We start from the raw sequence: 12,095 nt of genomic DNA, 5'->3' as shown, positions 1-12,095 counted from the left end.
ACAAAGCTGAAAGACATGGCGTAGGAAACACATCCTACATCACATTTGTTACGAGAGGCAGCCATACTAGCAGCTCTGTACAACGGTGCTTTGAGCTAAATGCTAACAACAGCATGCTAACATGTTCACAATGACAGTCTCCTTTTTGCATGCTAACATATGCTAATTAGCACTAAACACAAAGTATAGCTTAGGCTGAGTCTTTTTTAGGCATTAAGTCAGAAAACAAAGTACCCTATTGGAAATATTAACATTTTGATCTGATGGTGGCGCTAGATGAATAGTTAAGTTCTTGGGGGGGGGAGTCTGCGCCCAATTGTTGTTGAGACATTTCACAATAAATAACAAATGTTTATCTCACGGTGGAGAACATTTGCCGGTCCATCAAATGATAGTAGAGATATTACAGTCACAGACTGACATTAGGCCTACCGTCTGGTTTACACAAACAGGAAATATCACACCTCCAATAAAATCTATAAACTTCTATTTCTGTTTTTATTTTAGCGCCTATGGTGTCATACATTGTACTGCATTAGCGTTCCCTCACCATATTTAGCACAGTAAGAACATATGTGGTGATGTTCTCATGGCCGTGGTTGTCCATCATCTTCCTGTCCACCACCACTAGCATCTCCACATTGAGCTTCTGATTGCCCTCGTTCTTCATGAGCACGGCTCTTTTGTTCCTGGGAACGAACTTGTACTCATCTGGAAGGATAAAGACATCCCCTTCTGGAGGTTTGGGCATGTCTGAAAATGACAGGATAGAGGAAAAAGGGAGTGAAAATGCAATATGTAATGCCTGTTTTGAAAAAAAGGGAACAACTATTGAACAAACTGAATTAAATTGAAGCACACTGTGGCTGCAGAGTCAACATGATTATTGTACCGTATAGTAGGTTGTGATTGATGAAAGAAAAAGCAACGGACATATAATGGCAATTATATAGCAGTTATGACGTCCATTAAAAATATACAAGCGTTCCTTCCCACAGCTGATTATACTATATGTTGCACAATATTTGAAATTAACCTATAGCCACTAGACTTTGCCTGCGACTGTTAACCAGCGATTCTGGCATGTAGCTGACAACCATTCTGGATGATTAACTATACTCTTACTTTCATGACCTGATGTCATGGATAAACTGCAAACTGAGCTTTTTTTCTGTTGTTGACTCTGGCAGTCTCAGTGTTATGCTACCATTAAGTAAAGTGTGAAACTACAGTATGTGGTTGCACACTTTACTTTCTCTTTCTCCGTGTGCAACAGTTGTATGAAAGCTTTGAATTCAGTGTTAATAGGGGTCATTTTGAATGGTGCCCAAAATTATGTCAGTGTGTCATAGATAAGATAAGCTTTTTTTCCACTATAGGGAAACTATAAAAATGATGACATAAATTGCAATAATAAATTCACAATACGAACTTATTGTGAAAACTTATCAGCACTTTGTTAAGTAAACATGTGACTCAGACACACACTTAATCTTGCCCAGCTCGGCCTTGTTTTTAGCTCTCCTTTAGAAGCCAGGCTGCCTTTGGTAAAAAATGTGTCACATCCATACCATACTGTCGATACATATTCACTTCTACATGACACAAAGTCAATAGTACAGTCAAAGCAAAGCCTAAAACTACTTTATCTTGTGACATAATCACCTCAATGTTTTCAGGTTATCAAAGCTTTCACCCATCAGTGCCTGGCAGCGATAAACTATAAAGGCTAGAAGGTTTGCTTATATAGGCAGACAGCAGGTGAGCGACCAAAGTGCCTTTTTTTGACTAAAACATGGCACAGGTGTTCAGTGAAGTCATCCTATGGGAATGTAAACATCACTGTGTTTTCACAAGGGACAGACAGCTGGGGTTCTGCAGGGTAATGGCGGTGGTACCAGTCCAATCCCTGCCTCCTCTCTTTCCAATGACCCCCTTGACACCGGCGATGTTAACTGATCTTGTGGTAATTTCTTGAGAGCAAACATTTGTCACAGTGTAACGTGAATGTTAAACATTTCCCTTAACCTTTCACTGGTCATGTCACTAATGTCACCAAAAACGTCAACATAAATTGAGATAATAATCTTCAGAGGAAATATTTTACATCACATAAAAATACAAATTAAAACCTCCTTTGAAAACGTCCTAACCTCCAGATCCTTTTCCATGGAAATTTACCAAACATGTCAATTTGATATTGTGTTCAAAGGTTACAACATCTTCTCAGTTAAAAAATGACTGATAAGTCAAAAATGAAGTCAGTTAAAAAAAAGCTGCAGGAATGGATGTATAAACTACCCTTCTGTTAAGTCAGTAAAAACACGCATTTTCTCTCTTTAACACAACAGGAGCTAATGATGTGTTAAAATGTTAGTGTTAGTCTGCTTAATGATACCCCATGTGGTGTTCTTACTACACAAGTACTGTAAGCATCTTGCAGAACGTAACGACTCATGGTAATACTGGCATTAACTTTAATAACGTTGATCTGTGAACTTATTAATAGTGGTGTCTCTGTCCCCTTACACCAACCAACCACAACACTGGGGGGCTGACTGCTAGAGTTAACTGGAAATGTCAACAAATAGAATTATTATCATATGTCAATCTTTTCTCCTTTCTCCATGACATTGTAAGTGGTGTGGTAATTCCTTAAAATGTGGCTTAACTTCTTAAACCAGTCATTTAGTTACATCTGGAAATTTAAGAATATTACGACAGTGTCTAGAATATGCAATGTGATAGGTATGTCTAGGTGGGAACATTCTTATTTAAGTGTCAAATGTTCATTACAAAATATGCTAAGTAAAAAACAAAAAAAGAAGCAAATTTCCCTTAGGTGGGACAAAAGAGGTGAGTAAGCCTCATTCTAAAATATTATTGGGTTGTTGAAGTATTTCAAAAGACATTAACCAGAAAAATGTGTGAGTCTGTCAGTCTACAGTCTCCCTGTTACTTATATACATATATATGTATGTATATATGAATATAATAAACATATCTCATGAAGAGAACTGGACTCTAATAATGCTACATGTGGATTAGAATGAGAAATTGCCCTTACATACATTTCTTCCTTCTCCCGCAGAAGTGTTGCCTCTGCTTCTCTCCACGCCTGTAGTCATTGTCATGGTGATAACTGTTGTGGTGATGGCCATCGGCATGATGTTCCATATGGTCGCCGTTGCCATGGTGATAGCCATGCATGTCACTTTGCTCTTTTCGCAGGCCCCTCTGTTGATCTTCATTAAACGTGTTGTAGGTGGAGTCCGTATGTGAGCTTATGGATCTCTTTGTGACAAAGTGTCGGTGTGGTTTGTGATGAGTGGAATCTGAAGATCTCTTCTGAAGCACCCGAGGGTCATTACCGCTCTGCTCTGCCCGGGAGTCTCTCTCGCTCTTGTAGAGGATGTGTGGCTGGTGACTGGAGGGCGCTGTAAAGTTCTCTCTCTGAGCAAGGCTGCGGGACACAGGTCTTAGGAAGTAGTCTGCATCCTGTGTTCTGATCAAACCTGACTAGAGGCAAAACAGAAAGTCCCATCAGCTTTACAGCAGTATCTCTTCAACTAAGCCAAACAGGGACACAGAAATATGTGTACAATTTTGCATCCATAAATATACAGTATTTATCAAAACTGTGTACTGACTTAAATATTTACATCTACTTGTCCTGCCTTTATTCAAATAGCTACACCTGTGCCATAACATATTTAAAAAAGGCCTGTAGAGTATATGTTTTTCCCAAAAAATAGCCTAAAGGGCTGCAGTCAAACAGAACAATAACCTTCAACTATTAGTTTAGCTTCCCAATCTGTCTCTGTCAGCAGTTGGTCAAAATTTGACTCTCGGGTCATGGCGAACCTAACCCTCCCCTAAACCTCTGTGCAGCGCAATTACTGGAAGTGTTTCTTCGTGTTCAACATCTGTTTTGCTGTTCAGGGTCAGACGTTATCTCAGCAAAATCTAAATAAGACTCAGTCAGACAGAACGAGTTTCAAACAAATGGGCCCGTGTGAGAATGAAAGGAGGTGGCATCTCTCGTGTAAACAATGTATACGCTCACAGTTCTAGAGGTTTTAGACATTCCTCACTTACTTAGACGCATTAGAAATCTAGCGAAAAAATTGTATCATCCTAATATAATATGTAACAAACCCCTTTTAAAAGTACATTCTTAGAACATTTCTCACTCTTTGAAACTGCTGTAATGGAGGGCCCCACTTTAAGTACCAGTGCCTTATGCATTACATTTTAGGAGAGAAGAAGTTTTGGGAAAGCCCATTATAAATCTCTAAAGGTTCAACACGGGTTTTGTTAGGTTGACCTTATTCTCTCTCTCTATCTCAGCCTGTCTCTGTCTCTTTTTCATATTCCCTTTTCAATAAACTTCTATCAACACAGCTGATTCAGACACTTGGAGATTACTTTCCTTTGCTCTCTGCCTCTCTCTTTGTCTCTCCCAGTCTCTCCAAACACGAACCACATCTGTGTTGACAGTCAACTGGCACGAAAGTGTTTGGACTGTAACTGTTCTTGGCAGAAATAGCGGTTTCCCTAAAATACGTTTAATTGACTCAGGTTTTTTTTCACTGAGTAGAGTGTGAGGTCCTTCATCACTGCGGCCAACCCGCTGGCTGACAGGAACAGACTGACACAGTGGCAGTGGTGTGGCTGGCCCAGGGTGAGTGTGTATGACAGTCTCAGCACAGTACAAGGCGGATGTGCATATGTGGGACAACAAAGGGTTAGGGCGGAAGCTGGGAAGACAGATATACATCTGCAACCGAACATTTAAATGTGTGCAGATTTGTGCCTATCTGTGTGTGTGTGTGTATTCAAGTGTCCCTTGTTGCAATTCTTGTGGCGATGTGTTTGATGTTGCTATAATTTTTCTTACTATAGATTTTCCCCATTTCATCATCACTCACTAACCCAGGCCTCTTTATCCGCCAGCCTATCAACCACAGATCAGGAAACCAGTGGAAAAAGTCCTTGGAAAATACTGTGAGTGTATTAAGCACTGAATTTGAAAATGATGAAATCTGAGAATACAAGCCAACACAGATTTCTGAGCTGTGACCGCAATGACTGTACATTTTACAGCTTTCATCACGCAGTGCGGCTAAAGAAAGTGATCATGCATTTATGTCGAATTTGTGCATTAATGGTTCAACAGCAACCAAACTGGCATAGTCACTTAAATGTTATAAAAATATGAATGCTCAAACTTTGCATAGTCTAACAACAAAAGAGAGAACATAGAGAAAATTTAAAGAGTAGGACAGCTTGTTGAACTCCGCATTTTATGCCCTTACCGCAAGCCAGTGGAGAGCAGTGGTTGTTTACAGGTGTTACCGTGTCAGATAATGATCATTTCCCAGTGAACAGTAACTGGTGTTTGACAGACAAAACCTAACCACAAACACTGATGCAAAAATACATTTGGAGACATATTTACAGCCGGAAACACACTTTTTGGCCCAGTACTTATTGAGATGATTATAATCTTTTAGGCCCTTTAAAAAACAAACAAAAAACAATGGATACCTTATAATGAAGTCCCCATGTCTCAGACATGTCTCATATTTTGCTACATCAGCAACTCGCCAGCACTGTCATTTCTATTGCTCTCCGTGAAACCCCCCAGAAAAGCACAGCTGTGGTTTTCCTCGCCATTCATGACAATGTTGCACTAACTATTAATGACGGACCCTGATACATACACTCCAGTTTTCTTTGGGGAATAAGAAAGCAGAGGGTGGGGGATCAATTATTTTAAAAAAGAGAAAGAAAGAAGAAAGAGGCTTGCTAAAGCATTACCACCTTCCTCTGTACTGCAGCTTGCCTGCCAACGGTCAAGAAATAATCCTTGCCGGGAACCACAGCCAGGATAGTTGGTTTACAATCACATGTGACAACCGGTGCGTGATCCTGTCATCCGAATGGCACCCGCCCCGGCGCTGTGTAATCACAGGCGATTGTCACAATTCGGTTCCAAGTCACGGTGAGGCCTCTGACCTGAACTGCGTTGCTGTCAACCTTGAAAATTTCTCATGCTAAGTACGTTTTCTATCTGGGTGGGTGGTTTTGGAGGGGGGGTTAGCATTGGGGCATTAGTGTGGAGCTCAGGCAGCTATCCAAGGAAAATTGGTGCCATGTGATAGTTAACACAAAAGTTTTTGGTGATTTAGTATCTTGATCCTAGTAGTAGAGAGTTGACGCTTTAGAGGAGGGGAATAAAAGGAAATTGTCGTTTTTATGTTGTTTTTGTCATCAGGGGTTATTTTTGGTCAGGTCACTCCAATGGCAGTAAAAGGAGATGAGACAGATTAAAGAGGAAATCCATGATGGAAAGATACAATCATAGGGCTTGCACCTGCAGCCTGCAGACTTGACTGTTTAGTTAGGAGTTGTTATAGAAACTGCCATGTTCTGATATATATTTAAGAGTAGTCTGGAGTTGACAGGGTCATCTGGCTGACATTCAGTCTTAAGAAGAATGGTGTATTTACTGTGAAGATATGCACAGAGCTGGATTACTTACAGTTAGCTTATTTTGAACCCCACCGCCAACTCCAACTAACTCATGAAGTAAGAAATTTCCAAAAAGGGCTTTGCTTTCACTGTTGTTTATATCTGCATACAACACTATTCAGGACAGTATGCAGATATGCATGCATGCATGCAACAAACAATTCAGTAAAATCATGCAGAGGTAGTAATTCAAAAAATGATGCAACCTTAGCCAAAGCCTTTTTAACAAGTCAATTTGAAGCATGTCAACAGGCATGAACATCATGATAGCTATGACTGCATTTCATGGTGACAATGTTCACTGTCTGACAGCCACTTCTGTCTCTCCCCTTTCAGTGCATGCACATGTTATATTCTACAGTTTCTATATTCAGTCTGATCTGTCTTTTCTGGTCTGTCTTTGGTTCTGAAGTTTTGAGGCTGTTTTGGCTGTCATTTCAAGTGCAAGATTCACTGGCTCTTTTATACTGTCCATCAAAATGTATTGTCTGATATGTTACACAATTATTGCCAGATAGGGTCCTGGAGATCTTAAGGGGTCTTTAATAAGGTTCTGATTCCAGGGTCCCTCAGCAAAACAAGTGATTTATGGAGATCAATCTGTATGATTATTTTCAACCACATACTGTCAACTCTCCCTACATTCTGTAGGAATTTACTGTATTTAGTGAAACCTAAGTCATCGATTCCACCTTTTATACTAAATACTAAACTCTGAAATATGTTTATGACAACCCATATCTTCTCAAATTTTGGTTCCTTATTACATTTCTAATGATGATTTTCCATAATCTCATGATTTCTGTAAATTATGGTTGAGCTACTGGTATGGCTTTTGTTTGACACTCAATCATAACAAGAAGCATGAGTCACTCTCCACACATCCTCTTGTTTCTGTTTCATCTACGTCACACTGCCTGGATGGACTGTTTCTCCTCAAGACAGATCAATGCCCCTTTTTGTTTAATGAATACTGTCTTTGTGTTTTTTGTCCTGTGTTTAAGATATTTAATCCAGATGTTGATGTTGTATTATTTAACAGGATGCAACTTTTTCTATCTAGTGCGCAGAATAAGCTTTTATGTGTAGTACAGAAAACCATATGTGATAGCAGTGCACTGTATGTACAGTGAATTCAAAAGGTTTCTGTCTTAAACAAAGCAGCATGCATCCTCTTTGTCTTCCCAAACCTAACAACCAACATACCTCATAGATAATCTTTTTATGATGTGTTTAGTCTGCAAACTCTGCACAGTCTTTAAACTCAAGCTGGTCCTTATATAAAATAACATGCACTCGCTACTTCTTCAGAGTATGTGTGTATGCAAGTCACTATGTTAGGAGATTAGGTCAGCTACTGCCTCTCCTAAATAGCCAAAGTCATCAGATTACAAACTGTGCTCTACGAGGTGCAAATAGCAGTCATAAAATGCTGAAACACTACTTGGGAGGGCGCAAACAGCTGGACTCTTTGGAGTCAGACACATCCAGACAAGCAGTGACAGGAATGGTGGGTTGGGGGGCGGGAAAAAACTGTAGGAAAACGGAACTGAGGGGGGAAGCATTCAGTGCATTATAAGGTGCACCTGACTGTGTGCAGTATATGGTTCTCCCCTTCGTTCTGTCTACCTCTTTTTAAATTGCTGCCCATAATGTGGACCAAAAGAGACTTACTGCCATACTTACTTAGAGTTTGAATGTATTACTTAGATTTTTGGTCCAAGCTTACTTTTTTATTTCACCCAAAGCATATGAGAAGTATGACTGAGAGTTTAATACAGTAAATAGAATAATAATGAGATTTTCTTATTAACCCCCCTTATTTATACATTGCACCTAAAAACAAAACAGACACAGACAATTTTAGTATAAAAAAGAAAAAAAAGGAAAGAAAAGTGGGGAAGTTAAAAGGCTCTTCTTCAATAGCATTGCAACTTCAAGATCAAAAACACAAGAACAACAACCATTTATTTGACAGACCAAAGTGCTGCCATAACTCTTAATAATGCTGAGTTTGGTTCATGCAAGCTGGTTTCATGATGGCTACATTTCTTGCAGTTGAAGGCAGGAATTCAAACTTTGGCTCAATGTTGACAGGGCTTATTGGAAAACTGGGAATGATTCTCTGACTAGGCACAATTTCTTAATTGATTAGCTATTTCACTTCCGGCTGTACCTTAGTCATCTGCTGTCCAGCTGTCTAGAACACACTACACCAACTGGAGATCTATCAATCTGGAAACAACCAATGTTCCAAACTGACTTAATTACAATCTCAGAGACATATGCTAATCTACTGCGTATGGCCAAAACACTTAGGTGATGTTAGCAGTTGATAAAACCAGGGGGCTAACAATTAGATGATTTGATTGATGTATGACTGAGTTTTGAAAATTGATTATAGTACCTTGCCAAGACCACACTGCCTGCTGCCTGCTTTCCAAAGCTTCATCACATCACATCAATAGACTATCCCTCTTATATTCTTGGAAATCCCAGAGGTGGGTCGAGTGTGCAGCATTCTATTATTAGTACTACTACAAGGCCCGAGGTAAGAAACACACCCGTCCTTTTACAAGAGGAAAACACATGACCTCCAAGTGATTTGTAGTGGGAGGACATTTAGCAGTTCCCTTTGGTACAAAAGAAAGGTGTGCATACAAGTCTGCGTGAAATTAGATTCAAGATACTGATGTGGCCTATGTGAAGCTCAGGGATAAGAGGCAATAGACAGAAACAAAAGCTAGAAGTGTCCCCTATTAATGTTTATTAGTTTACAAAGTGATGGATGGTTATGTGATAATTATAGAGGAAATTTTATTTTGACATTAATGGAATCCACAAAAAAAGTACTAGATGTGGAATAGACATTGGCTGAGTGGCTTTATAGGACATTCTATGCACGTTACCCTCAACCTAAAACATGTAAATGTGTACAGAAAATGGTTATGTAAAACTATTTTTTGTTCTTTATTCTTAGTTCCCTAATAGCTGGCACTAAGGTAACAGCTACTCTTCTGGGGTTCACACACAACAAAATATTGTACACACAAAACACCGAATCATGCAGGTACCTGTTTCTAGTTTGTGTAGGATGACAGATGACTCTCTAAGTTCACAAAACTATGAATCTATAGCCACTCTAGTGACTCTGTGAGGCACAGCAGCATTTTGAGCTAAATGCTAACTTGAAGTTAGCTGGAGTTAAGGAGATATAATCTTAACCTTGATAAGCAATAAACACAAAGTACAGCTGAGGCTGATGGGTAATTAGTCATAGCAAAGTATTGGACAAATTGAAAGTTTGACCTGGTGACTGCACTAAATGAAAGGTTTACCAGAAAAAGGATCACTAAAGTCGGTGATCTGACTATCTAGACAATGAATGTATTTACAAACGTGTTGGCCAATCCTGCCTACATGGCTAAAAATCACACAAGATGTCATATACAGGGGAAAACATGATTTAACAATGATTCATGTTGTCAGAGTGCAATGCCTGCATGGCACTCTACTCACCCCTCAACTCCCTCACCCCCATAAAAGCCAGACTAAAGAGGATTATGCTGCAGCATAAAGTCGACCCAGAGAAGGACCTGCTTTATGATCTCCTCTTCCACATGTGTGTCACTGTGCAGATTTTCAAACCATTTGGCAGGTGAACAGAGTCAGTGGGATTGGCCTGCTTCTTCGATTCCACCAATTACTGCTTGTAAGTATGATATTTTTATGGTTGAACTCCCTACTGTCATCAAAGCAGGACTAACCACTATATGGGCTGCCAGAGGAGGGGAGTTGAAAAGGCAACTTATACATAAGCTTTACAACATAACACTCCTTACAAGGGGGTTTTCAGCACCTCAAAATGCCAAGGAGGGAACAATGATCCTCCTTATAGCCTTCATTTCTACATTTCTCTCTCTTTCACTGATCTTTCTTCTATCATTCTTGTTGCATCCATCAGCCAGCCTAAGAAAACACTAAGAGACAGGCTGTGTTAGTCACTCTAAATCTATTATTAATCCATCATTTACAACAAGGACGACTACAAAGATTTCCATCGTTACACAAAATAACCCAAATGAGAACCATTATAAACTATTAAAGTCCCACAGTGTTTACAGCAACTAATGCAATTAAAGCTAATGTATGGCAAACAATGATGCCAACAACAAATCATCATTACACTGTATGCTACCATGGTAAACATGGTAGTAAGTAAGGTTTTCTATAGAAAGGAGCTGTCTATGTGCAATTTCTAGGTCACATTCAATTCTGAAAACATAATTGCCTTATCAAATAAAATGTTTCAGTGACAGAGCAAAAACTGGTGATGAAATGATCTCATAAGCAGTAACATGGTGCAGCTGGAGGCCAGGTGCTCTCAGTGATACAGCTATCGATCTGGGTTCCTCTGGTCAATATTTACCTGCCTCCTGCCAAATAGAAATCTGACCAAAGTGCAAGGTCTCCCATGAGCTCTCAGGTGGCCTAGTGAACTTTGTTAGCAAGTCATACATAATCTGGAACATCTGGAGCACACACAAAGCATACTATGTTTATACGAGTGCATGTCTCACACACACACACACACACACACACACACACACACACACACACACACACACACACACACACACACAACACATCTTATATTCAATGTTGAAGTCACATTGTGAAAATGTATATTGGGAAAAATATGCAGTTCAGTGCATGATAAGAGATATTTTAGCATTTTTTGAAAAATTATAAGTATTTTTTAGTTTTCCCCAGTTGTCTAAATATCTTTGTCTGCTGATTTAGCATTGCAGTTCCCTAATTCACATCAGAAAAAGTCACTTTCTCATTGATGTACTGACCCAGTCCATCCTAGCCAGCCTCAGTCGTGAGAACCACATTTACAGTCTCTGCAACCCTGGACCTTTTGGCTGAATGTTTTATTGGGCTCTGGTCTGAAATGCAGACATGCACGCGCGCGCACACACATACACACACACACACACACACACACACACACACACACACACACACACACACACACACACACACACACAGACAAAGCTCTCTCTCTCTCTCTCTCTCTCTCACACACACACACACACACACACACACAGAAGAAGAAGAAGAAGAAGAAGAAGAAGAAGAGGAAGAAGAAGAAGAAGAAGAAGAAGAAGAAGCATCCCTGGAGATTTGCCATTCTCTGTCTGTAGTTTAGGAGGGCAATTCTCAGACACAGCAGACGTCCTTTACAATGAAAATATAAACAGAAAACCAGCAATGGCAGGCCTGAAATGTATTGTGATTAAAAACGCTGAAAAGCCATGCTGAAGTGAAATGTGGTCTTATTGATTTTTAAGGAATTTGTTTGGTTAAACCTGTGAAAAGGCAGCAAATTTTAATGACTAAATGACTTTCCTGCTGTGGTCCTCCGATGCAAAGCTTATATGACCACGTGCTTGAATGCTCTCAAGACTCACTGTCTCTTTTCAAGCTATGAACGGAAAGACTGCACTCACATTTAAGTGTAAATATGTCACATTACATACGCAGTTTCTCTG

General features: G+C 39.7%; 1 protein-coding gene across 1 annotated transcript in view; it reads right to left on the bottom strand.

The window, feature by feature from the left end:
- LOC127367223 (A disintegrin and metalloproteinase with thrombospondin motifs 16) overlaps window positions 1-12,095 on the bottom strand; it is a 51,535-nt gene that overhangs the window by 33,585 nt on the left and 5,855 nt on the right. The window contains exons 4-5 of the mRNA XM_051406903.1: window positions 3,072-3,519; window positions 551-753 (exon numbers count right to left, since the gene is read on the bottom strand). Coding sequence (XP_051262863.1) covers window positions 551-753; window positions 3,072-3,519 — 651 coding nt within the window. The remainder of the gene's footprint in view (window positions 1-550; window positions 754-3,071; window positions 3,520-12,095) is intronic.

This window comes from Dicentrarchus labrax, unplaced genomic scaffold (assembly GCF_905237075.1).
Source record: "Dicentrarchus labrax unplaced genomic scaffold, dlabrax2021, whole genome shotgun sequence".
In the NCBI taxonomy this organism is placed as follows: domain Eukaryota; kingdom Metazoa; phylum Chordata; class Actinopteri; family Moronidae; genus Dicentrarchus; species Dicentrarchus labrax.
This window is presented reverse-complemented; position numbering and strand designations above follow the sequence as displayed.